At 40.0% G+C, this 27,970-nt stretch overlaps 1 protein-coding gene across 2 annotated transcripts; it reads left to right on the top strand.

Annotated features, from left to right (window-relative positions):
* The first annotated feature begins 957 nt into the window (after window positions 1-957).
* VPS26A (VPS26, retromer complex component A) lies at window positions 958-27,903 on the top strand. Of its 2 annotated transcripts, XM_037904035.2 has the most exons (9): window positions 958-1,224; window positions 9,757-9,906; window positions 14,894-14,969; window positions 17,343-17,499; window positions 20,019-20,183; window positions 20,665-20,771; window positions 22,224-22,292; window positions 24,912-25,054; window positions 26,048-27,903. In XM_037904035.2, exons 1-9 carry the CDS (start codon window positions 1,222-1,224, stop codon window positions 26,159-26,161), a joined length of 984 nt encoding a protein of 327 aa, XP_037759963.1. In that variant the 5' UTR covers window positions 958-1,221; the 3' UTR covers window positions 26,162-27,903. The 2 variants fall into 2 exon arrangements, with proteins under 2 accessions (XP_037759963.1, XP_037759964.1); XM_037904036.2 differs by lacking the exons at window positions 958-1,224; window positions 14,894-14,969 and having other exon boundaries at window positions 9,767-9,906.
* Window positions 27,904-27,970: the final 67 nt, after the last annotated feature.

The following is a 27,970-nucleotide window of genomic DNA, read 5'->3' on the forward strand; positions in this document are numbered from 1 at the left end:
AGGAAGTTTCTAGAGGTCAATCTCTGTATTCAGACATGATCCGTACAATTAGAAAGTTTGGGAGTGCCCACTACAGTGTACATTCTGGACAATCCCCTCCCTTCCCTTCCCCTCCCCTTCAAATTATGGTGACTTAAGTGTAAGGCCTTTCATTTTCAGTTTTTATTGATTTTTACCCAAATTTCCCCAGGTTTTACAAAAGCTATTACTAGTTTTTTATTTATTTTCACCTGAATTCTAGACCACTCAGATACATGAAAATACTGATTATGTTAGGAAAATCCAGCACATTACATTAGATAGATGTGTTAATAATAAATTAGGGTAAACGTGAGGCTGCCTGTTAAAATAAGGCAATGTAGTGGAACATAGAAAGCATGCATATATGTACATACTGTCAATATACAGTTAATGAACTAAACCACAGCATTAAAATGCTTTTACTTTCAATACTCTTACTTTTCTCTGTTGCTTTTTTCCCTGTCCTCCCACCCCCAATATTAACCCAGAAAACTGTGAAGCTGATTTTTGCACCAATTTTCACCCTTCTTTCAATTTTTATAATAAATACCAATACATTCCTGGGAAATGTTAAACAAAGTAAAAACCAAACCCAAAGGGCCTTGCTCCAAGAAGATCCTGAACCAAACCCAAAGTTGCTCTTAATAGAGACAGGGAAGTCAGTGAGCAGGGTAAGCAGGGCTGGGGGCGGGGCGCAATGGCGGGTGGGGGCAGTGGGTATGAGCGTGGGGTCCCCAGGCTGCCAGTTTTGTTGTAAGTAGGCAAGAGTTCTCGGGGCTCAGGCCCATGAAGTGATGCAGCAGATGGAGAAGCGACTGGCGGCCACAGGCCCCAGGGCGACACGAGCAGTGGCTGATTGGGCCTACGCGCCTGGGGGGCCAGAGGAGAGAGGGCGGGGGTTGGCACCAGGCCTGGGCCTGCATGAGGGGCCACTGGGAGGTAGGAAGATGTCCTAGGCTGGCGACTCCTGCCTCGCAGATCGCTCTGGTTGCTAGGGAACTGCGCCCTCTACCGCCCCTGAGGGGCTCCCTGCAGCCAGCGCGCGCTCCGCCCCCACCTCCTCTCCTTTCCCTTCTCTGTAGGGACTAGGGAGGGGCGGTCACGTGGCGGAGGGGCGGGGCGTGACCGCCTGAAGGGTCACATGACAGGGGCGCGAGCCGGAGTTGTTGCGGGTCGGGGTCGGTTGGAGGCGAAGTGACCATGGTGAGTGAGCGCGAGCTGGCACCTCGGGGGTCCCTGGGGTGAGCTTGTGGCGCCTCTCCCGTTCTGAGACGTCGGCGCGGCCTGCTCCGTTCCCCTGCCCGCGTGCGGCGCAGGCCCGGGGGCTGCGGAAGGGTTTTGGTGCGCTGGGGGCCGTGAGGGGCGAGTAGGGCCCGTGGCGGCAGCTCGCTCCCGTCGGGGACGCGCCTCGGGACGCGGATTCCCACCTGTGGCCGGCGGGGGCTGGCTCGCGGGCGCCCTCCCTTGCCCGCGTGTCGCTGAGAGGGCCCGCCCTCGGTTGCTCCGCAGGGTGCTGGGCCCCGCGCGCTCAGCCGTGGGGCGGCTGCCCGCCCGGCTCCCCTCAGTCGGCGACATTCGACCTCTGATCCTGCAAGTGACTGCACCGGCCTCTCCTCCCGGCCGGCCCGCGCCCAGGCGCTGCGTTGGCTCGTGGCGTTCGGCCTGCGGCACGTTATGGTCGCTTCTCGCCCCGGTGGGCCCCGCAGAGCTGGCAGAGGCTGGGCTGGAGCACCTCTGCACGGCTGTCCCGCGGGGCCGATAACCCCTCCCCCACCACACCTCCTGCCAAGTGACTGTCAGCGGCGGGGCTGTAGGGCGGCTCCGGAGAGCGGCACAGCTGGGGCTGCAGAGCCTGTGTCTGGTGTGGGTAGGCAGGCTGGGGAAAACAGCTCGACTATCCGAGCCTGGGGCCGTCTCTTTGCTTACACCCTGGGCATGTTTGATTTGGAAATGGAGCAACACAAAACTGGATCCAATGCCACGTGGGTGGGGTCATTTCTCAGAGTAAACACATCATAGGACTGGAAGGGACCTCAAGAGGTCATCTGTTCCAGTTCCCTGGCATTCATGGGGGAACTAAGTATGATCTAGGTCAGGGGTTGTCAGACTTCATTGCACCACAATCCTCTTCTGACAACAGAAATTACTATATGACCCCAGGTGGGGGACTGAAGCCTGAGCGTGCCCAATACCTGCCATTTCTGGGGGGAGGGGAAGCTAACGCCCAAGGGCTTCAGCCCCCAGGCAGGGGGTCTGTAATCTCAGCCCCACTAACAAGTCTGAGCCAGCCCTGGCAACCCCATTAAAATGGGGTTGTGACCCACTTTGCAGTCCCGACTCAGTTTGGGAACCGCTGATCTAGACTATCCCTGACAGGTGTTTGTCTAACTTGTTCTTAAAATTCTCCAAGGATGATGATTCCACAGACTCTCTAGGCAATTTATTTTAGTGCTTAAACACTCTGATAATGAGGAAGTTTTTCCTAATGTCCAGCCTAACCTATCCTTGTTGCAATTTTTGTACTATCTTCAGAGGTCAAGGAGAACAATTTTTTGTAACAACTAGGGCTGTCGGTTAATTTCAGTTAACTCACGTGATTAACTCAAAAAAATTAATTGTGATTAAAAACATTAATTGCCATTAATTGCACTGTTAAATAAGAGAATACCAATGGAAATGTATTAAATATTTTGGATGTTTTTCTGCATTTTCATATATATTGTATTCTGTGCTTTAATTTAAATCAAAGTGTATATTATTTTTGCTCACAAATATTTGCACTGTAAAAATGATTAACAAAAGAAATAGTATTTTTCAGTTCACCTTGTACAAGTACTGTAGTGCAATCTTTGTCCTGAAAGCGCAACTTACAAACATAGATTTTTGTTATTGATGTTTGTTTAATAAAAAAAAAAAAAGTAAAACTTTAGAGCCTACAAGTCCACTCCGTCCTACTTCTTGTTCAGCCAATCTCTAAGACAAACAAGTTTGTTTACATTTACGGGAGATAATGCTGCCCTCTTCTTATTTACAATGTCACCAGAAAGTGAGAACGGGCCTTTACATGGCACTTTTGTAGCCATCAATGCAAGGTATTTATGTGCCAGATATGCTAAACATTCGTATGCCCCTTCATGCTTCGGCCACCATTGCAGAGGACATGCTTCCATGCTGATGACGCTCATTAAAAAAAATAAGTGTTAATTAAATTTCTGAGTGAACACCTTGGGGAGAATTGTATGTCCCCTGTTCTGTTTTACCTGCATTCTGCCCCATATTTCCTGTTATAGAAGTCTCTGATGATGACCCAGCACGTGTTCATTTTAAGAACACTTTCACTGCAGATTTCACAAAAAGCAAAGAAGGTACCAATGTAAGATTTCTAAAGATAGCCACAGCACTTGACCCAAGATTTAAGAATCTGAAGTGCCTTCCAGAATCTGAGAGGGATGAGGTGTGGAGCTTGCTTTCAGAAGTCTTAAAAGAGCAACACTCCGATGAGGAAACTACAGAACCCAAACCACCAAAAAAGAAAATCAACCTTCTGGTGGCATCTGAAAATGAAAATAAACTGTCAATCTGCAGTGCTTTGGATTGTTATCGAGCAGAACCTGCCATCAGCATGGACGCATGTCTTCTGGAATGGTGGTTGAAGCATGAAGGGACATGTGAATCTTTAGCACATCTGGCACGTAAATATCTTGCGACGCTGGCTCCAACGTGCCAGCTCTTGCGACGCTGGCTCAAGTGCCATGAGAACACCTGTTCTTGCTTTCAGGTGATATTGTAAACAAGAAGCGGGCAGCATTATCTCCTGCAAATGTAAACATACTTATTTGTTTGAGCCGTTGGCTGAACAAGAAGTAGGACTGTGAGTGGACTTGCAGGCTCTAAAATTTTACATTTTTATTTTTGAACGCAAGTTTTTTTGTACCTAATTCTACATTTGTAAGTTCAACTTTCATGATAAAGAGATTGTACTACAGTACTCGTGTTAGGTGAATTGAAAAATACTATTTCTCTTGTTTTTTTACAGTGCAAATACTTGTAATCAAAATAAATATTAAGTAAGCACTATACACTTTGTAATTGAAATCAGTATTTTTGAAAACGTAGAAAACATCCACAGCTATTTAAACAAATGGTACTCGATTAATTGCACTGTTAAACAATAATAGCGATTCAGTTTTTTAATTGCTTGACAGACCTAGTAACAACCTTTTATGTATTTGAAAACTGTTATGCACCCCTCAGTCTTCTCATCTCCAGACTAAACCCTTTTTTTTTTTTTTTTTTTTCCAATTTTCCCTCATGGGTCATGTTTTCTAGACCTTTAATTATATTTGTTGCTCTTCTCTGGACTTTCTCCAATTTGTCCACATCTTTCGTGAAATATGGTGCCCAGAACTAGACACACTACTCCAGTTGGGGCCTAATCAGTGCAAAGTAGAGCAGAATTGCTTCTCATGTCTTGCTTACAACACTCCTGTTAATACATCCCAGAATGATGCTTGCTCTCTTTTTTTTGTTTGTTTGTTTGTTTTGTTTTTTTGGTAACGGTGTTACACTGCTAACTCATATTTAGTTTGTGGTCCACTTTGACCCCCAGATTCCTTTCCACAGTACTCCTTCGTAGGCAGTCATTTCCCATTTTGTATGTGTGTAACTGATTGTTCCTTCCTAAATGGAATACTTTGCATTTGTCCATATTGAATATCATTCTATTTATTTCAGACCATTTCTCCAGTTTGTCCAGATCATTTTGAATTTTAATCCTATCCTCCAATGCACTTGCAACCCCTCCCAGCTTGGTAACATCCACAAACTTTGTAAGTGTTCTCTCTATGTGATTATCTAAATCCTTGATGAAGATACTGAACAGAACTGGACCCAGAACTGATCCTTGTGGGATCCTGCTTGATGCGCCCTTACAGCTCGGCCATGAACCACTCACTGATTGCTCTCTGGGAATGGTTTTCCAAACAGTTATGGACTCACCTTGTAGTAGCTCCATTATGATTGTATTTCCCTAGTTTGTTTGTGAGAAGGTCATGTGAGACAGCATCAAAAGCCTTATTAAAGTCAAAATATATCTCGTCTGCCACTTCCCCCTATACACAAGGCTTGTTACCCTGTCAAAGAAAGATGTTAGGTTGGTTTGACACGATTTGTTCTTGACAAATCAGTGCTGACTATTACTTATCACCTTATTATCTTCTAGGTGTTTGCAAACTGATTGTTTAATTTTTTGCTCTGTTATCTTTCTGGGTAGTGAAATTAAGATGTCTATAATTCCTTGGGTTGCCCTTATTTCCTTTTTTTAATAGATTGGCACTATATTTGCCCTTTTCCAGTAATCTGGAATCTCTCCCATCTTTTATGAATTTTCAAAGATGATCATTAATGGTTCAGATATCTCCTCAGTCAACTCCTTGAGTATTCTTGGATGCATTTCATCAGGCCATGGTAACTTTAAGACATCTAACTTGTCTAAGTAATTTTTAACTTGTTCTTTCCCTATTTTAGCCTCTGATCCTACCTCATTTTCACTGGCATTCACAATGTTAGATGTCCAATCGCTATTAAACTTTTCAGTTTTCACTAAAACAAAAAAAGTCATTTAGCACTTCTGCCATTTCCACATTTTCTGTTACTGTTTCCCTCCCCTCACTGAGTAAAGGGCCTACCTACCCTGTCCTTGGTTTTTCGTTGCTTCTAATGTATTTGTAGAATGTTTTCTTGTTACTCTTTGTCTCTAGCTAGTTGAATCTCTCTTGTTTTGTGACTTGGCCTTCTAATTTTGTGTTCCATACCTGTGTTATATGTTTATGTTCATCCTTTGTAATTTGACCTAGTTTCTGCTTTTTGTAGGACTCTTTGAGGTTTCAAATCATTGAAGATCTACTTAAGCCATGGTGTTCTCTTGCTAAATTTTCTATCTTTTTCCTACTCAGTGGGGTAGTTTGCTCTTGTGTCCTTAATAATATCTCTTGTTCTTCAATAGTAACAATATTTTTTATTATTCCTACTGTATTTGAGTCCTGCCAGTGTTCTTGCCTGTCAAAACTTGACAGCTTGATTCTTACTTGAGGAGTTTAGACTATTTCATTGCAGGCTATAAACAGTTCTGACACATATCGTATGCTAAGTACATGTTGTGTCATCCAGAAGACTCTATTATCCTGAAAGCGTGAACTTTTTGGTTTAAGATTACTTATGTATTTGCCAAGCACACTTATGCTGCATATTTATATGGCATCCTCCCAAAATGCCTTACAGATTCTATGTAGGGGTTACTGAAATACACTTGCCTCTGTAGTTGAAAGTGCACAGCAATAGTACAGAAAGGTTTAGGACCATTTCATATTGTAAGGGTATGCCCACATTAAGTTAACGTTGTGACTGTCTTTCCCTTACAAGTATTTAGCAAGGAGATTAGATATGAAGAAACCAGTACACCAGACACTATTTTTTTTTTTTTTTTTTTTTTTTTAAAGTAGTCCACTGCCTTAGGAGGGAATCTCTTTTTTGGGGAAAGCTAGAGATCAGTTGGACAACATAACTAGGAGATCACAGTTTGAAAAATTAAGATTTTCATTTTTGGAAAACCTGGTTTTTGGAGTGGCTTGTTTTTTAAAAATGGTTTAGTCTTGAAACTCCAAATTTGTTTTGTTTATCCATGCTAGATGAGAACTAGTGCTTTTGGGAAGGAGAATGGCTAATTCAGAAGTAACTTGTGAGTCTTGCAACTGTCTTGCAGTATTTGTAAGGTCAGCGGTCTTCACTTCATATGCAAGATATAGCAGTCTATTTGTTGATATGTTTACATATAAACTATTTTGACACAAATTGAGGGAGGTGATGGTGCTTTTATTTAAAGGCTTTATTCTCCTTCAAATTGAAGCATACGCCAGCCCATATGGGGAACATCTTAAAATAAGTATTGATGTGCAGTATCTTATGAGTACTCTGCTGTCAACCTCTGTTTCTATTTGTGACTGTATTTTAGTGGCTCTGTCTATAATTTGTGAAATGCTATACTACAGCAGTTCTCAAACTGTGGGTCGGGACCCCAAGTGGGGTCGCCAGGGCTGGCTTAGACTTCCTGGGGCCGAAGCCAACACCTGAGGGCTTCAGTTTTGGGCAGTGGAGCTGAGATTACAGATCCCCTGCATGGGGCTTAAGCCCTTGGGCTTCACCTCTTCCCCCTACCCCACCCGGGGTGGCAGGGATCGGATGGGCTCAGGCTTCAGTCCCCCCTCCTAGGGTCGTATAGTAATTTTTATAGCTAGAAGGGGGTCACGGTGCAATGAAGTTTGAGAACCCCTGTACTATGGGATCCTTTTAGATGATGTGTGCTGTGAATGTAATCTGTTTTTGGTTTGGAGGTAAATGTGCATAAAACTCAATAGGCACTCTTTCAATTTGATACATGTAATTGCTGACTACACTTTGAAAGTAGTACTGCATGTTTCAGGATTAATGTGAGCATGTTCCTGGAAAGGGCAATAAAGTGTTATAACTTAAACATATTTCTTGTATACTAATGATTTGGGAATTCTTCCTAAGTAACTAATTTAACTGGAAATTGAATATCAGAAAACAGATGTAGTCACAAAGCAAGCTTCTTTGATGTTCCACCTGTGAATGTAAATCTCTACTCAGCAGAGACTTGGAAGACTTCCCTGTTAGATGTGAGCCCCTCCTTAGGCTGCTTTTTGAGCTCTTGGAGTCTAGGCTACAGAGCTTTCAGATTTTCTAAGCCAATGGGGTGGAGGGGTCTCCCATCAACTTTACCTACCACCACTCACTGAGGCTGGGGTAATTATGTCGATGGGAGAGGCTCTCCCACTGGCGTTTAGGTCAGTGTAACTTATGTAGTTCAGGGGGGTGGCTTATTCACACCCCTGAGCGACACAGCTTGTACCAATGTAAGCTATAGTGTGTACATAGCCAGTACTGAGTGGAAGTCTCAGGCTAACTGTAGCTAATCTAGCTTTCTTTTACAGAATTGTGCACCACTCTTTGTGAAGAGTTTTGGGGCAGTTTGCCAGAGTAACAAGCTCTAAGTAGAAACAAAGTACAGGGACTTCTTTTATTTAGCCTTGTGTATCTTAATCTATCATAAGATAAAAATTGCTTATGTCCTTTCTTCAGCCTGTCTTGCAGTCCTGTGTCTTCTCTTCCCAAACAGTGTCACTCTTGCTGTTATGAGAGTTTTCTTCTCAGCAGTGCCTGTTGTTGGGAACAGCTTTCTTGCATCATTAGTTCTATGCGTTGTTTAAGATTTTTAGCTAAATACCTCTCCTCTTCTTTTGACTTTGTCCAAACTCTTCAAATTTTGTCTCCCCAGACTACAATTAAAGATCCTACATAGAATGAGAACGTATATTTTTTAAAGAATACCAAATGTACCCAGTAGAAGTCAGTGAGGGACTACATCTAGTTTTGTGTGTGTGATTTGCATCCAGAATGTTCTGTTCAGGGGCAGAAACAACGAGGAGACCTTGTGGCACCTTAGAGACTAACAAATTTATTTGGGTATACGCTTTCGTGGGCTAGAACCCACTTCGTCAGATGCATGGAGTGGAAAATACAGGAGCAGGTATAAATACATGAAAGGATGGGAGTTGCCTTACCAAGTGTGAGGTTAGTCTAATGAGACAAATCAATTGACAGCAGGATAGCAAGGGAGGAAAAATAACTTTTGAAGTGGTAATGAGAGTGGCCCATTTCAGACGGTTAACGAGAAGTGTGAGTAACAGTAGGGGGAAACTAGTATTGGGGAAATTAGGTTTAGGTTTTGTAATGATCCAGGGGCAGTCACAGATAATTTGAAATGTCCACTCTCAAACTTCAAAAGTTACTTGTCCTCCCTTGGTATCCTGCTGTCAATTGTCTTGTTAGACTAACCTCACACTTGGTAAGGCAATTCACATCTTTTCATGTATTTATACCTGCTCCTGTATTTTCCACTCCATGCATCTGATGAAGTGGGTTCTAGCACATAGAATCATAGAATATCAGGGTTGGAAGGCACCGCCTTTCCTTCCTTCCTCAAGCCAGAGTTCGGTGCATAGTCTTGGACCAAAAAACCATCTTTTTCCAGTTCTGCTTCCAGTGTTTCCTGTAGATCCTCTTCCTGGTCTTTCAGTTTGTGGCCTATTTCCTCTTACTCCAATAAACAGCTTTTTTACAATGTTATACATAGTGTGTCCCAGTTTCTTAATTGTAAGGAATCCAAAAGTTTGTTTTTGAATCTGGGTGTCTCAAGTATGGTTTAAAACAATCAAATTTCAGTGGAAAGTTGCGGTACTAATAATTAGGGGCTGAAATTTTTTTGTGATCATAATTGGGTACTAGAACTATCTACTTATTCCTGTTGTGACAAGTCAATTTTGCTTGCACTGCTCATTCTTCAGCTTGCTACTGATCTTATCTTTTAATTATTTGCTAACTGAGTACTGTCCCATGTGGTTATTATGAAACTACTTGTGTATAAGTTTTTAAACATCCCAATGAAATGATTTGCATATTCTAAAAATTTGAGCTTTACATCTGCAAACTGAGATGTGTCCTTCAGTACACAGGGAATTTGTGTAATTGGGAACATACTTTCATCCCCCAGGCTTTAATTAGTATCACTGCCACAAACAAAAGATTAAAAAAATGTATTTCATAAAAAATATTATCACAGGGATAAAGATAACTCTGAAAAATTATTTTTTATTCCAGAGTTTTCTTGGAGGCTTTTTTGGTCCGATTTGTGAGATTGACATTATTCTTAATGATGCAGAAACACGAAAAACAGCAGAAATTAAAACTGAAGATGGCAAAATAGAAAAACACTTCCTCTTCTATGATGGTGAATCTGTTTCAGGAAAGGTAAGACTTGTGTGTGTTTCTAATAATTCTTTTTACTTTTTGCAGCACATAAATGCAAACTAGGTATCAAACATGAGATATAGGTTTTTCTTGGTTAGGTAAACTGGTTTGAACACCAGCTTAATTCTCTGGTCTGCCTTTGTTCTTAAAGGTCAGAAAATTATCTGTTCTATACCTACTTGTGACTAATGTAAACTTTAGTTCTTCAAATGGTTATTAGCCAGGATGGGCAGGAATGGTAGCCTCTGTTTGCCAGAAGCTGGGAATGAGCGACAGGGGATGGATCACTTGATGATTACCTGTTCTGTTCATGTCCTCTGGGGCACATGGCACTGGCCACTGTCGGAAGACAGGATACTAGGCTAAATGGACCTTTGGTCTGACCTAGTAAGGCCATTCTTGTGTTCATATTAGTTATGTGGCAATTAATGGGAACCTCTGTTCTTTTCATCTCTTGTTTTCTTCCTATCTCTGAAGAAGCCAGTGTAGCCAAAGGCATCCCTGTCACTTTGGAATAATTTTTCTTGTTGGAAGCAGTAATCTTTGGAACCCGAGAGAGGGGAAGGCCAAGAAGGCACCATTTATAGCAGTAGTCTTTGGACATCAATTACCTGCTTGTTCTGTACATCCTGAAGTTATGCCCCATGCCCTGAAGTGGCTTCTGGTGGTACATCAGAGGATCTTCAGCTCAGCTGGCCACCAGTTCAGTAGGGGAGAGTGTTTTGACAACAAATTGGGAAAGGATTAGGAAGCCCAAATCTGTTCCTTCCCTCAAAGAAACTGATCTAGATGGCAGCCTTTGCCTGTTTCTGAAGGGAACTGTTCACCATCAGGGAATGCTCCCACTCTTCCGACCACCTTCTTTACACGTACACGTACACGTCTGTGGACTCCTCAGAAATAGAGCATGAATCCCTGGAATGTCTTTCTAGAGTACTGAAACTTTCTCATGGGATGTCTAAAACTCAAGAGTCAGCATGTCTATTTAAAAAGAGGAAGCTACTAGCTTCCCTATACGCATTTTCATATACTTTTTAAAAAAGGATGACAGTCTGGGAGGGCCTTTGAGGAGCTTTGACTAACGCAGTTGCAACTGGATCGGAAGACTGTTGGCTCCTCAGGCAGCTTCCCCCTTTTTTTTTTTTTTTTCCTTTTCCACCCCAAGATAACTGCTTGCATAATCTCTTGCATCCTCTGCCCCAGACACTAACAGATCACTAGTGATTTATGGACTGCACTAGTGGACTGCAAGGTACAGGAATTTGTGAGCTCATAGCTCTGATTTAGGAAGTACTGTGCACTTCATGTTTCCAGTGTTTCCATAGAGAGGATCTTCTCGCCCCAGGGAGATGAGATGGCTTGCTCTTTACTCATTAAGACCAATAAGGTGTCTTTAAATAAATAATTTAAAATTGACAGTAGATTGGGCTTTCCGTGATTTTGTCCAGGATTCTCTTAAATTGGCATCCAGCACTGCAAGCTCCTTTCCCCACTAGGAGGGACCTATGTTTACTAGACTTGGACAAAATAAATCTCAGTACAGTGTGCTTTAGGGGCTAACATCCACAGGAGATGCATCTAGATTCAGTTGCGTGGAAACATTTAACCTAACAGGATTCACATCTTAAACTGAGCAGTAGCCAGGCTTCTCTGGCTTGTGACTGGAATGTTTCTAAAGTTAAGCATTTAAGGGGAATCTCAATGACTGTGCCAGATGACATAAAGGAAGGAATCTCTGCCACCTCCCTGGGTAATAATTCCACACAATGATGGTCAAAGTAAAGAGTCTTATGGCTGTGGAACTGACATCTAGTTGGCTAACTTCAAGTGCCATGATAAACCCTTATCTATGTCTAAATCAGTCTCAATTTTGTTAACCTTTTTTTTATGAGAAGGAAGGAGGTAATTTTATTAGTGCTGGTGTGTGATAGTTATTCTGTTTTTAACAGGCACAAGGTGGAAGAGATACAAGCTAGAAAAGGTGGGGGAAATATGGCTTTTGTTGATTTTTTTTTTTTTTTTTTGGAACACTGGATGGCTGGCTAGTTATGAATGGATGCTTTGGTAGGCAAGGACACCATGGCACTTGTTGCATGAACCGTGGTTTGCCTTTTGATCAAGGGACATCGTCTGGTTGGGTCCTTTTTCCTTAGATAGAACGGGGTTGTGTCTGACTCATCTTGCTGTGCTAATGCTGTGCAGTTGATTTCAGGATTTGATGAAAAGCTGAGAGAGAAAGATGATAGGAGGAAGGAAATAGTGGGGCAGAAAGTAACACAACAGGAATGGGAGACAAGCTCTTGTGTGCCTCTGTGCTGTTGGCAGTTAGGTATCCTTGCTGATTGGCCGAGGACTGGATGTCATGATGATTTTCAAGGCCTGATGGCCTTCCTCTCGGGAAGAAGATCCTTTGGTCAGCGCCTTCTCTCCTGGGATCAGGGAGGATGAGTCCATGAGTTGGGAAGAGACAAGTCCTGAGAAACTAAGATGCATTGGGATGAGATGTTCTTTTCAAAGTCTCATTTTAAGAACCACAAAAAGGTCGTGGGAGAGGGGAAGTTGGTTGCATAGTTCATCCCCCTCATTATTTTGTCCACTAATAGTCCTAATATCTGACATACCAATTTTGGTTCATTAATTTCTGGTTCCGCATCTTTTCTTTCTGCCAAGCATGATTTCAACACATACCTTGAATTACATCAGGAGGCCTTTTTGTTTAGACTAATTCAGTCTCCTTTTTGTACCTTTTTCCCCCGTCAACATTTGTTGTTACATCAACCTATAAACATCTTATGAACTTTCAGGTGCTTTTTACATTTGAGCTTACAATTAAGGTAAATTTTTGGGCTCAGTTATTACCACTACTTATTCTCTGTTGTATCTCCCAAGCCTATCTACTTGTGACATCTATTTTGAGTGACTGCTCACTTTGGTATATCTTTCCTTTCCTTTAATGAGCAGTGAAATAGTTACATGTTGACACTTAGTGTTCTCATATTGCATCTGAGTTTGTGCCCTTGGAGACAACTGGGGTAGTTCACATCTGAGCCATTGGATAAGGTTCTCTAAAAGCTCAGGCACACTACATCAGCTACACTGGGGTTATATTTTGAAGTTTTCTTCACACTAACAGATAGAGATTTGCTCTTTTTAAAATGAAAGCTGAGACTGTTGGAGGACAGCTGAGAAGCATACTGCATCCTTCCCCCCACCCCCACTCCTTTGTGCTCTCAGGGGCCATGCACCACACTTTGGGGAAACAATGATCAAGTGAAATGCTCCAGCTTTCTTTAGCTCTTCTTGGAAAGGAGAGCCAGAGATGCTCATCCCAAGCCATTGGATCCATTGGTTAGTGAATGTCTTTGGGCATAAATACTTCCTTTACCTCCAAAGAGTTGCAGATAGTAAATGTGTACTGTAAGAGTTACATTCTCTACCCCACCCCCAAAAAAGTCCAAATGTTTTTGTCCGGCTCTATCAACTGCACTCCATAAAGCAGAGTAGCTAAATGCCCAGTAGGGGGAGCATGAGTTAAGCATTGTTCCCACAACTTCCTTGGAATAGCTGATGCTTATAACAAATTCATTGTGTGTTTGTGCCTGGGGATGGGGAGGGGAAAAGGATTGTGGAGGGTGAAGTCAAGTCTTAAAATAGATCCCTGATAACTGAACTTAAGACCAATACCAAATATAGGGAGCTCAGAAGGAGCCCCAGCATGGCTGACAAGCAGTATCTTGATAAGTCTAGCTCAGGGATTGGCAACCTTTGGCCCGTGGCCCGCCAGGGTAAGCCCCCGGCGAGCTGGGCAGGTTTGTTTACCTGCTGCATCCGCAGGTTCGGCCGATTTGCGGCTGCGGGAAGTGGCATGGGCTGAGGGATGTGCTGGCTGCTACTTCCTGCAGCCCCCATTGGCCTAGAGCGGTGAACCGCAGTCCGTGGGAGCCGCAGTTGGCTGAACCTGCAGACGCGGCAGGTAAACAAACCAGCCCGGCCCACCAGGGGGCTTTCCCTGGCGGGCTGGAGGCCAAAGGTTGCCGATCCCTCGTCTAGCTTATACTTTTCCTGCTCCTCTTGAACTCTTTTTTTTGTGTTAGGGTAACAACTGGGATTTGGGGTGGGATGGGGGGTTGGAGATTTGTGCTGGTCTTTCATATTAATACTGGGTAGGTTGGCAAACTTTAGCACCCTACCTATTACTGACTGCAAGACTGAGTGAACCTCCTTTTCATCTGTAGTAGTCCTATTGCCTTGCCTTTATCTCCCATTAAGTCCTGAAGGGGTGTCAGGATGTCAAGCTGAAGGACCCCAGCTGGTGGTGGTGGTGAATGATGTAACTGAATTTGGCAATATGAAAGCAGAACCTCCATCGCTCACGTCTCCAACCATACAGTTGAATAGCTCACATTTAATCAAGAAGTATGAAAACACCATTGTAGTAATCTGGATAAAATCGTACTAGTTTGAGCTGACAGCTTTTGTCTAAAACAATGAAATTTCAGTAGTTTAAACACTTCTATGAATGCTTTCCATTTTGAGAAGTAAGTCAGTTAAGATCTTTTCCTTGTAGCTGTTCTCTCCTGGAAAGGTTTTAGGCCTCAAGAATGCTGTTATAGAAGGAGGAAGGAAAAGTTGTCTAGTCAGATGACTATTCCTGGCAGTTCAACTCTCCTATTTAGAGTAAAGTACATTTCTGGTCCTGTAGTGGAGCATTACTAATTTGATGGCAATTTTACATTTCCCTTGGACAGTCTTTATCTGTCCTTTAATGCATCCTCTTGCTTATAACCCTTAAAGGCAATACACAAGCTTAAACCCTTAGAAATCATGGAGTGGAAAAAGACAGGGGAGGGAAGGAGAGAGCTTTCTGGGCACACCAAAATAACTGATCTTTGTCCAGAAGTGAAAGTGAACACCTGCTGTGCTACAGGGGAAGGTATAAAAGCCTCCAACTATTATTGTTTTTTTTTTTTTTTTTTTTTCTTTTCAGGTGAACATAGCCTTTAAACAACCTGGAAAGAGGTTAGAGCACCAAGGAATTAGAATTGAATTTGTAGGACAAATTGGTAAGTTTTGAAGCTGCCAATGGGGTGAGGGTGGATGTGATTTTATGGAACTTTTACATTCATAACTGTAAGCACTCTGGCTCAGTCCTCATGACTACATCAGGATAGTGGTTAACAAGCGCTGAAGTAAGACAATGTCTTAGTCATTTTAACTCAAAGTAATGTGCTACTTGTACTGGTCCAGAAATTGGAAAAAGCAGCAGTCTTCCTCTTTCCCCTTTCGCCAGACTGTTTAAGAGTTGATTGATTTATGGGAAACCTGGAGAAACATTTTATGGCCAACCAGAGAGCGTGCTTGCCATTTACACAACTTATTGTCACACGTGATCAATGCAGAACTGTATTCACAGTCTTAATCTGCATACTCAAAATGAAAACCTAGGAAAATTTAGACTTTTTTTTTTTTTTTAAATCACAAGTGGCAATCACATGAAAAATAACACTCAAAAATTCATCTCTCTCGCTTAATTCTCATGTCTTCTTTAGTGTATCAAACTACAATGCCAAGCATGTACCAGCTGTGCAGGCCTGGTTTACTTTTTTAGTCTCTAATCCTTGATTTAGAGGGAAAAGGAGGTATAGGAGAAAGAAGGGTGGTAATGGTCTAATTACCTCTTTCTAGAAATATGTCTGTGGCCCTTGCAGTATTCTAAAGTGTAGTTGTGTACTGTTACTGAACATAAAGTAAGGTGTCTTAAATATCTCAAAGTGCAGAGATCCTATAAAATTGCCTGATAACACTGCATTAAACTAAAGTTCGTTGTTTTTTTTTTTCCCATTCAGATTTAGAAACTAAAATTGTGAAGAATCTGCATCATTTGGTTAGGTTCAAAGGTCTATCAGTAGTTTCTCCCAAAAACACTTGAAATATCCTTTCTCTATACAGCTTAGATTTATTATAAAATTCTATATCTTCTATTTACAATAGAGCCTCTCTGACTTATACAAAAAGTATTCTTCCTGCCTCAGAAAATACAACAGTAAATTTATGAGAAAATCATGAAGTAGTATAATTAAAATTAAACAGTTGTCCAGTGAACAAAATACACTTCGCAACATTCTTTTAATTATGGTCACTTGTTTTGTAACATGCAAAAAAACAGTAACTAATGTGTTTGTCACTTAAATACTGTTCTTTTGTATTTCTAACAAGCTGCTTGTGTGATGCATTATTACTTGGGTTGTGGTATATTTAAATGTGAACCTGCTTAGAGTAATGAGTTTATTTTTAATTCTCTGCTAGGGAGAATTAATTAAACTTGAATAAATTTGTCAAATATTTTAACTCCTCGTGATAGTAACTATCATGTAACTGACCATGTTTCTTTACAATTCTGAATCCTAAACAACAATTTATATGTAGAAATGGTTTTCCTGATAGGTTTTGCAAAGTTAAAAATATGTATTATGTGAAGACTGGGTGGCTCAAAGATTTAGTAATAAGATTAAACACTAAGGGTCACAGAAAGTCCTGGTGTAAATGCATGCAACTCCATTAGTCGGTGTGTGCCTGTTTACAGAATGATACAACTTGGACCTAAGTGGCTGGTTTGAACTTACCTGGGTTGGTAGTAATGATGATATACCTTCTAACAGTTTTTTGTAACTTGTAGATTAATTGGTGGTGACAATCCTGTTCCAAATGTTGCTAATTGCCTTCTTTTAGCCTTTCTGCTGTAACTACCAGAGACTAAGTGGACATGGAGACTTTATTACAGAATGCTGGAATTAATTTATATTTATATTTATGTTACTATGACACTAATTTAACCAGAAATTCCTTTATTTAATCGAGAGGCCTAATGGTCTTTATACAGTTGCTCTAAATAATAAGTATTCTACTACATCCAAACAGTAACAAAACATTTATAAACATTTGATCAAAATACTTACAAACGGTAAATTCAGAAGTGCTTAGACCCATATTGGTTGGCTCCAACTTCAGGTAGGTATTGGGAATGAACCATCTAATAGCTTGTCTTTTTAAACCTTTTAACAAACAAGTGATGTCATTGCCTGTTACCAGTTTAGCTAAAAAACAGGGTTTGACCAGTTTGGATCATTACTGGTTCAACACACACAATTCTTGTTTTTAACTATCTCTGATAATTAGGGCCTTTTCTTCTTTCTATCTTATCATTTACCTTTCTGGTCTAGTTGTTGTAACTTGATGCTGAAGATTGCTGACCTTTTTGCTGATGTGTTTTAAATTCCACTGATCTGGAGGTGAATTTAATGGCTGTCTCTTCTCCCCAACACACCTTACTTCCAGCAGTCAGAGTAGAACTATAAAAAGAGGTTTCAAATGATGTTCACGTCAACATTTTGTGTTTATTAATAAACTCTTTCTAACTTCTTGCTTCTCAATTTCAGAACTCTTCAATGACAAGAGCAACACTCATGAATTTGTAAACCTAGTGAAAGAACTGGCCTTACCAGGAGAACTGACACAAAGCAGAAGTTATGACTTTGAGTTTATGCAAGTTGAGAAGCCATATGAATCCTACATTGGTGCCAATGTCAGATTGAGGTATGAAAATATGCATTTAAGCAGGCAGATTCTATGAAATTTGATACTAGAATCAGATATCCTGTTAGGTTATATGAAAAACAGACTGAGTGTGCATTCAACAAAATGGTAATTCTGTCAAATCTGTTTCCCATTAAGTTGTAAACATAAAATTAACACTGTGTATTACAGAACTAAAATTTGTATCTTTCTCCAAACCTCTGTACATGGAATTTACGGATATTACTGTGCTCATACTCACAATGGCACTCTTTTCTAGATGGACAGTGAAACTTCCACCTAGAAAATGGGTTCATATTTCATTCATTTCACCTGTTCATGAAGTCCAGCCCTTCTTTAAGGTGACGCTTTCTCAAGTGTTGATTTTGATTCCAATAGAACACATGAAGTGACATTTTTCAGAGGACTTAAGGGGATAATTCTGGTAGCTGGCTCTTATCTCTTTGGAAGCATCAGGATCACATGGAGGTTATACCAAAGACCACTCAAGACATCTGCTGGTCTCCCAAATCTCTCATAGCAAGGCTTCTTCTGAATTCAAAAATATCTTCAGCTCTGTCATATAAACCCAGTTCTCTGTTGTAGGGGTTGTCAAAATGCTGTATGTCCCCTTTTTAAAATTGAAAGTTAACTTATGAATAAAATACACTTTTCTCAAGCACAATGTTTTGATTATTTCCTGTTAACAAAGAGGATAAGGTGAAAAAATAACATTTGACCCACTACTTTGAAGGACACCAAGATAGAAAGTAGACTTGATGTCCATGAAGAGATCTTGTATTTGAGAACGTAAGGAGGATTTTTGTTTATAGCACTCTGATTCTTGATATGTATCAACTAGGGATGTCGATTCTACGCAGTTAGCTCATGCAGTTAACTCAAAACAATTAACTGCGATTAAAAAAATTAATTGCGCTTTATTGCATTGTTAAACAATAGATTACCAATTGAAATTTTTTTTTGGTTACATAACTGCACTCAAAAACAAAACAATGTAAAACTTTAGAGCCTACAATTCCACTCAAGTCCTACTTCTTGTTCAGCCAATCACTAAGAGAAACAAGTTTGTTTACATTTACGGGAGATACTGCTGCCTGTTTCTTATTTACAATGTCACCTGAAAGTGAGAACAGGCGTTCGCGTGGCACTTTTGTAGCCATCGTTGCAAGGTATTTGTGCCAGATATGCTAAACGTTCGTAAGCCTTTCCTGCTTCAGCCACCATTCCGGAGGACATGCTGATGATGATTGTTTAAAAAAAAATAGTGTGTTAATTTAAATTGGACTAAACTTCTTGTGGGAGAATTATGTCTCCTGTTCTGTTTTACCCGCATTCTGCCATATATTTCATGTTATAGCAGTCTCGGATGATGACCCAGCACATGGCGTTTGATTTACGAACACTGTCACTGCAGATTTGACAAAATGCAAAGAAGGTACCAATGTGAAATTTCTAAAAATAGCTACGGCACTCGACCCAAGGCTTCAGATTTTGGAAGGCACTTCAGAGTCTTAAAGGGATGAGGTGTGGAGCATGCTTTCAGAAGTCTTAAAAGAGCAACATTTCGATGCGGAAACTACAGAACCCGAACCACCAAAAAAAGAAAATCAAGCTTCTGTTCGTGGCATCTGACTCAGACGATGAAAATGAACATGCATCGGTCCGCTCTGCTTAGGATTGTTATTGAGCAGAACCCATCATCAGCATGTCCTCTGGAATGGTGGGTGAAGCATGAAAGGACATATGAATCTTTAGCACATCTGGCACATAAATAACTTGCGACGCCAGTTAGAACAGTGCCATGCGAACACCTGGTCTCACTTTCAGGTGACGCTGTAAACAAGAAGCGGGCAGCATTGTCTCCTGCAAATGTAACCAAACTTGTTTGTCTGAGTGATTTGGCTGAAGTAGGACTTAGTGGACTTGTAGGCTGTAAAGTTTTACATTGTTTGTTTTATTTTTGAATGCAGTTATTTTCTTGTACGTAATTCTACATGTGTAAGTTCAACTTTCATGATAAAGAGATTGCGCTACAATACTTTAAGTGAATTGAAATATACTATCTTTTTTTACAGTGCAAATATTTGTAATAAAAATTACAAAGTGAGCACCGTACACTTTATTCTGTGTTGTAATTGAAATCAATATATTTGAAAATGTAGAAAACATCCAAAAATATTTAAATAAATGGTATTCTATCCTTAACAGCGCGATTAATCGCGATGAATTTTTTTAATCGCTTGACAGCCCTAGTATCAACGTGACTAAAGGAAATGAGACTGGAGGCATGTGTTGCCGAGGCTTTGACTTGACTAGCTAGTAAGTAAAACAATGGATAAAATTCTGTAGAATGTTGGGTTTAAAAAGAAATGTCTAGTTACTGAATATAAAATGACCCTTTTGTAGTCTTATTTTGGTTTTTAGTTATTTCATTAGAGTGTCACCTTGGCAATTTTATCCATAAAAACAATATAATATGCATAACTGAGTCTCTGTTAACTTTACTGTTTACTTCATAGGTATTTTCTTAAAGTGACAATAGTAAGACGACTGTCAGACTTGGTAAAAGAATATGATCTTATTGTTCACCAGCTTGCGACATACCCAGATGTTAACAACTCTATTAAAATGGAAGTAGGCATTGAAGACTGCCTGCATATAGAATTTGAATATAACAAGTCGAAGTAAGTGTGACTCAAAACCTACACAAATAGAAGTACTCAAATTGATCAAGAAGAGAGAAACCTTTGATGTAATATACATGACTTACCGTAATGATTCTTGCATTATGAGCTTTTTTTAGATCCTGGAGGCTTGGAAACAAAATGATTGATCATAAAGGCAAAGATTAGATTTTCAGAGTAGTTGCCAAGTGCCTTTTTCAGTGCTTAACATTCAGTCTCTTGCAAACTTGCTAGTGACTTTGATTTAGCTCCTGAAATCATGCTATTTGGATGACTGTAGTGCATTCTCAGTTGGAATCTATAATGGTAGGGATGTTCTAGCCTCACTTGAGTGGTTGGGAAACCCACCTTAGCAGAAGGGCACTGTTCGGTTCAGTTTCAGCAATAAAAATGATGACCTGTATATTTTTTCTTAAACTCTAGCTAAAATCATGTGTATTAGGTAAGCCTTTAACTGAAAGCCATGTTTGTTCTCCTAAAGGTATCACTTAAAGGATGTGATTGTTGGAAAAATTTATTTCCTCTTAGTAAGAATAAAAATTCAGCATATGGAGTTGCAGCTGATCAAAAAGGAGATCACTGGAATTGGTAAGATGAGCAAAATAGGAAGAATACCAATATGAGCTAGTAATTTGTATATCATAAAGTTGATGCAAACCTAATAGTAAGAAGTTAGTCAAACATATATTTTTGGTTCATCAGACATTTTAATGGGGTTTCTGTTCATCTGGGGTTCAGAATCAAATTTGATATCTAGTATAAAAGTAGCTAGATCTTGTAGTAGACATCTACTTCATACTTTAGGATTCAAAGCTTGCTTTTGGGTTGGAGAGCTCATCCTAGATCACTTAAATTTACAGGCTACTTACAGAACTCTTGATACTCAAACTAAAAATATGCATGAGCATGAATTGTTTGGTTATTCACTTCAGTCTAATACCTGAAATTAGTGGACTTTTTTTTTTTTTTAAAAAACAGTTGAGGCCGGTCATGTCCTTTGAACAGCAGATAATTGTGAAGACAGGCATTTTTTAAATCTTTACTCTAAGTCCCATTAACTTTCATTAGGGTTCACAAGTAACTCTTGAAATGGGACTTACAAGCCTACATTAGGCATTTTTGAAAATGTTACCCTTCATCTACATTCCTCCCCCCCTTATTAAAGGAGATATATCTGGAAAGTATTGTCTTTATATAAAGACCTAACTTTACAAATATCAGTGTTAGGTTTGGTCTTTGCTGTTTTTCTGAACGATGATTTGGAAGTCTGGGATGTCTGAATGCTCATACCTCAACTGAAGAGGTAGTGATGCTGCATCTTTAACAGACATCCTATATTTGAGTGTCCATTAGTCATTGGAATTAAATAGGTGTTAGTTATTAAAAGCAAACTAAAAACCGTTTTTGTGATGCCAGAATTTTACAAGCTCTTCAGTCATCTTACAGTTTTCCAGGGTAAACAAGACATGAATTTGTATTTCCTTAAAACTTAAGCTGCTTTAATACATCAGATAGGGTGCAAATAATTTCTTTTCCTTTACAAGTCAATCTTTACACCTTTAAGCGACACATTTTTGTTTAAACCCCTCATGACTCATGAACTTGTTACAGAGCTACTCGATCCCTGAAATAAACGAGTAGATTACTGTCGATAGTACTAATGTCCATTTCACAAAATCCGCAAACAACTTAAGTTTGAACTCAAAGGAGGTTTGAAGCAGGAGGAGGTGGATGATTGCAGGTAAAGCTTCCAAAGCATTTCCCCATACTATTTGTAGCTCTATCTAATATTTTTTGTCACTTATGAATATAAACACTATTGGAAGTTGAGTCTTTTTCTTAATATACACAATCTTTCTTAAAAGACATACAAAGGGAAACCAAGGGTTTGTGTCCATTAAAGGGAAACCACTGTTCTTGGGCAGGAGTTGCCATAAGACTACTGTTTGGAGTCCTGTAGTTTCATTGAAAAAGCATATCAAGTAAATATTCCAAAAAGTCTCTCATCAACACGTTGCACGTTTTTTTTTCTTAAACTAGGGCCCAGTACCACAACAGAGACGGAAACCATTGCTAAGTATGAAATAATGGATGGTGCGCCAGTCAAAGGTAAATAATTGCTCTTGAACTTTGGAGAGCATTCTAGTGTAAAAATTATAACCAGGTTTTTAAAATGAGTTTGCTTCTATATGGATAAGAATTGGTTGTCTTGGAAAAACTAAATTTTCTTTGGGTTGTAAAAGAGGTACAATAAGGTAGAACACCCAAAGCTGCAAGTGGCAATAGTGATTACTTAACCTAGAGATGGGGGTTCTGATTATGAAATTTGTTTGAAGTTCAATCCTTCTTACTACTCCTACTCACCCCCACAAGTACCTGTGATCTGATTTGGGATTCCAGTTCAAGCCTATCTCTACTACATTAACAGCTCACTATATAGGAGGAATTGAAGAATATTCTTCCTAAAAAGCGGGAGGACAGTCCTTCTTTTCTCTCATTTTGCCACCAAGTGCTCCCCTCCTTTAGTAGTATTTTTAAGTACTTCCATCTCTGATCTCCACTTTATTTGCCTCTTTGGAAGCAGACTCTTCAGCAAGCCCCTGAGCACAAGCCACCTGGTGCCTACTGTCGAACATGCACCTGCTCTAAGGCAGCGGTTCTCAACCAGGGGTGCAAAGAGGTCTTCCAGGGGGCACATCTAGTGGTGAGGTGAAGCCGGTTCGCGCGAACCGGCTGTTAAATTTTGAAGCCGGTTTAGAACGAGTTGCTAAAGGGGTGGGCAAACTCTGGCCCGTGGGCCACATCTGGCCCGCGGGACCGTACTGTCCGGCCCGCCTGAGCTCTCGGTTGGGGAGGCTTCCCTGAGAATCCCTTTTAAATTTTTACTCATCTGGCAGCTCTTCAGGCCTTCGGCGGCAGGTCCTTCACTTGCTCCGGGTCTTCGGTGGCACTTTGGCGGCGGGTCCGTCAGTGCCGCCGAAGACCCGGAATGACTGAAGGACCTGCTGCTGAAGTGCCGCCGAAGACCCGGAGCGACTGAAGGAACCGGTTCTTCAGCTTTTGGCAGCTCACCACTGGGTACACCAACTCACCTAGATATTTGCCTAGTTTTACAACAGGCTATATAATAAGCAGAAGTGAAGTCAGTACAAACTAAAATTTCATACAGACAATGACTTGTTTATACTGTTCTATATACTATACACTCCAATGTAAGTACTATATTTATATTCCCATTGATTTATTATAATATGGTAAAAATGAGGAAGTAATAGTACACAGTAATAGTGTGCTGTGACAATTTTGTATTTTAATGTCTGATTTTGTAAGTAAGTAGTCTTTTAGCTGAGGTGAAACTTGGGGTACGCGAGACAAATCAGACATATGGTAGTCTGGAAAGGATGAGAACTACTGCTCTAAGGGCTCATGGACAGCGACTGTGCTATGAATATTTAGGTGCCTCTAAATTACAATAACTCACTGGGTGGAAAAGATATTATTCCTTAGGCCTGGTCTAAACATGAAGTTCCACCAGTTTAGGTAATGGTGTAGTTTAACTAAAATAAGTTTAAAAGTTGGTGCAGCTTTGTTGGGCAAACTAAAATAAGTCATGATAAACAAACTTGGACACATTTATCTGTTTAAAACTGATTGATTGCCCCTAATGGGCAAGCTATGCTGATATATCTGTTTAAAATTGGTTATAAGTGTGTCCACATAGGGATTTAACTAAACTGGTGCAAGTTTGCTTGTATAGTCAAGCCACTAGAAAGTTTCCTTTTCCCCTCTGAGCTATTGCAGCCAATATCTTGAGGGCACGCCAAGACTTGGAGTGGGGCAGAGTCTGGAACAATTAGGAGTCCTGAAGGAAGAGGCTGGCTGCTAATGAGACTCAAGCTTGCTTCCAGAGAATAGTTTAGGGATGTGGTAAATAAAGGTAGAGGAAAAGAAGGATCACAAGGCTTAAAGCTCCTTAAGAAAAATCAGTGGGAGAAAGGGAAGAAAGTAGGCAGGGAGGGTTCTGGTGTGTGGTGGGGAGGGGGTACATGTATACAAGCTGCCAATCACTGATGGTGACAGAACTCCCTTGAGCAACTACTTTAGGATCCTGAGACAAGACTGAACAGCAAGATTAAATCACCATTTCTGGTGACAGGGCTATCTGATGGTTGTGCTGCAAAAGCTCCAACTAGAATTTGAATCCTGCAGATCCAAATCAGTCTGATTCAGGCACGGCTGAAGAACATTGAGTGATTAATAGTTATCTGATCTGGTTTTGAGTGAAAATAGTGTTCTTATTGACTTTGAGCTAGTATCGGCATTTTCCATAATAGCTCTGACAACAAGACTTAGATTAATTTAGTGATGAGAGGTCCCAGAAAGGGTAATGCTGGGTGACCGTTCATATTTGACACTGGCTTCTTATTTAATTATAGTAGATTGGTCTTTAAGCTCTTGGTCCTTTAAAGCCCTGAATGGTCTGGAACCCAGTTAGGTGAAATAACCTCTCACTTATACCATCTTCTGGCACACCATTGACTTAAAGGCTCTTGTAAACTTCAGGACCTGTGTTGGGTTTCCCAGATTAGGGCCTGTGTCCTTAGAATCTGAAGGGTGCTTGGGTAGAAGACCACCACTTTTCCACCCAGTCTTACGCATTTTGGGGAATGTGTTTTAATGAGAGTTCTCTCAGATGAAACTAATTCTAACTTTTCTTTCCTCTTCAAGGTGAATCAATTCCTATAAGACTTTTCTTAGCAGGCTATGATCCAACGCCTACAATGAGGGATGTGAACAAAAAATTTTCAGTGAGATACTTTTTGAATCTAGTGCTTGTGGATGAAGAAGACAGACGGTACTTCAAACAACAGGTATGGTGTTGTACAGGCTGGAGTCTTGTGGCAGGCTGGTTTTTGTTGTGAAGTTTTTTTTTTGTTTGTTTAATTTTTCATATTTGGAAACAGAACAAGTAAACTCTATGCTACAAATAGAAATGTGAAATAATTACTTTTCTCCCATTTGCTGTACTGAATAGTACATGCACAAAACTTAATTTGCAAGTGAGGAAGAAGGGGATGATGAACACTATTTTAGCAAAGATGAGGTATTAGTGTGGTACAAAATGCAAGAAAGGAGTGATTGATGCCCCACAGAACTTACAATCTAAATAGCCAGACAAAACAATACTGATAGAAATTGCTGTGTGTCTAAAAGGGAAATTATTTTGGAGCATTATTTTTAAATTACTGGATGTGCAACATTTTTTTGTTTTACTTGAGTGGGTTAATGCTGGATGAAGAGACACAAGGAATTTGATTTGGTTCCTGGCATAAGAGAGTACAAAGGTAAGGGTGTGAAAAGGATATAAAGGGCAGGGGGGATATTTTGTGACCACAAGAAGAAATATGGATAGGAACAAAACTGAAAGCAGGTAAACAAGACCTTAAAGTATGAATAAGAAGCTTGAATTTAATGCAGAAAGTAAGAAGAAGCCAAAACGATTAGAAGAGGTGAGTGGCATGATTCAGATTTTGAGCAAGAAATATTTACCTTTCATTTGTTTGATAGCACAGAAGGGGAGCAAAGTGAGCATTGGAGTAGCCAGAGAGGAGATGACTAACTAGGAGAGAGCACAGGACACATGGATATGCAATTTTAATATTTATAAACTGAATTGCTTGTGTTCTCAAATCAATCTGTACCTGATTTATAGAAATATAGCTTGTTACAGAATGGAAATAGTGATGCAAAGTATTTTGGAAACCTTGCATCAATAGAAACTTATGATTAATTTTGAGGTTATGGGGTTAATATTTGACCAGACATAACACTATACTACATGAGCATTTGCTTCCCCTATATAGGAAATAATTCTTTGGAGAAAAGCTCCTGAGAAACTGAGGAAACCACGAACAAATTTTCACCAGCGGTTTGAATCTCCAGAACCACAAGCATCTGCCGAGCAACCTGAAATGTGAACTAGTATAGGAGGTGAAAAAACTGTTGTGACACTTCAGCAGATTAAAGGTGGCAGCAGCCTGTAGGAGAAGAGAAGGCAAAAACTCACATTACACCGGTCTTCCTTCGTCTTACAGTGCTGCATTTACCATATTACTAAAACATTCGTCAAGTAAACATTCAAGTGTGTATATACATTTAAAATAAAGTGCTTTCTCAAACACTGGAACTTTCTTAAGCTACTATTTTATACTGCACATTTTACTTTTATTTGATAATGTTATGCACTCGGTATGCATAAAGCTTAAACAAATCTAGTTATATATTTCCATGCATGTAGGCTTGTATATTTATTTTTTTTGCTAATCACCTATAATATGTAGATTAAAGCATTTCTCCCCCATCATGTCATTTATCGCATGCATACCTCCAATGCTGCTTATCTGAACTGGTTTTGAAACCAACAGATAAGTATACTTGTCTAAATTACACTAAAAATCAGGGTTTATGGTGGATCTTTTGTCTTAAGAATATTTAAGTCTCATTCTAGACACGCGAGCATAGTTTAACTCTTTACCACAAACTTACTGTACCTGTTTGGAGTCTTCTAAGACCATACCGTGGTTCTCAGAGGCTTTGAATCTTGTATCTTTCACAAGAACGTTCACAAACAAATTTGTTCCCAAGATGATCCTTTTAGATGTGTGGTGGCTCTTATACTTCACTCTAACCGTATTTGTTTTTACTTAGAACTTCCAGAAACAGTTTACTGACAAGTCTAATGTTTTCTAGTAACTGTAGAACTCTCACTTCTCCCACCCATTGCTGTTTTACTTTAACTGAGATGATAAGGGGGGATGGAAATGTTTTAACATAGCTGACTCTTAATGATTAAACTGAGACCTAGTGTTACGTTCTTGAAATCAACTTTTTACATGCACATATTTACTCATCTCCTCTTGGATTCACAAATCTCCTCCCCTCTTTACAGCTTGTTCCCTTGCCATCCTCGGGGAGGAGGAAAAATGACAGCCTCTCAGAAGAAGATACTTATTCTCATCCATCTAGGCCTATAAATGGGTGGGAGACAAACTGTTGGGTGGTTTTTATTTTTATTTATTTTTTTTTTGAAAGATATTTTTTAAACTGGTTGAGTTCAAAAAGTGTTGAGAAATTTGTCTAGAAAAACGGAATATTTTTGTCTTACTCATCTCTTGTGAGTTTAGAATCTTTGAACAAATTACTTAAACAAGTTAGCCTCCATTCACAATTAATCACGTAGTCTGTTATCAGACATAATATATATGGATTGGACACAAAATGAACCATGCTGTGTGGAAGGCTACTTGCGCTTGTAGTTCACTTGGACTATAAACAATCTTCAATGCAGGCGTCACTGGTTTACCTTACTTTATGAGTAAGCAAAATAATTGAATTACACTTCTGTAAAAACATTTTACTACTATGGAACTTTGATAAAGCAGACCAAGATTCTGTGTACTACATACTGGGGTATTTCTCTTAAATGTGGATATCTGAGTGCAAATTTAACTCCCTCATGTAAGTGCCTGTTGAGGATTTTTTTTTTTAAAAAAGCCAAATATTTTCATGATCACTTGCATGTTGTAATCTGGAAACTATTCCAAGAGACTTTGAAAACAGATTGTATTTAACTAGCCTCAGATTGTGCAACCATGTATAATAAACAGGAAACACACTGAACCTCTATTTGAGTTATTAAAATAGCTGTATTCTCACTAAAGCATGTGGATTGTCTTTAATTGGAATGTACATTGTACTGAAAATACCATTTGCAACGGATATGAATG

This window comes from Chelonia mydas, chromosome 7 (genome assembly GCF_015237465.2).
Source record: "Chelonia mydas isolate rCheMyd1 chromosome 7, rCheMyd1.pri.v2, whole genome shotgun sequence".
NCBI classification, from domain to species: Eukaryota; Metazoa; Chordata; order Testudines; family Cheloniidae; genus Chelonia; species Chelonia mydas.

What these genes read in the sequence shown, in the direction of transcription:
- VPS26A (XM_037904035.2), top strand. An exon ending in GTGAATCTGTTTCAGGAAAG is followed by an intron (nt 9,907 to 14,893) that starts GTAAGACTTGTG and finishes TTTTCTTTTCAG; the next exon opens with GTGAACATAGCCTTTAAACA. An exon ending in GACGGTACTTCAAACAACAG is followed by an intron (nt 25,055 to 26,047) that starts GTATGGTGTTGT and finishes TCCCCTATATAG; the next exon opens with GAAATAATTCTTTGGAGAAA.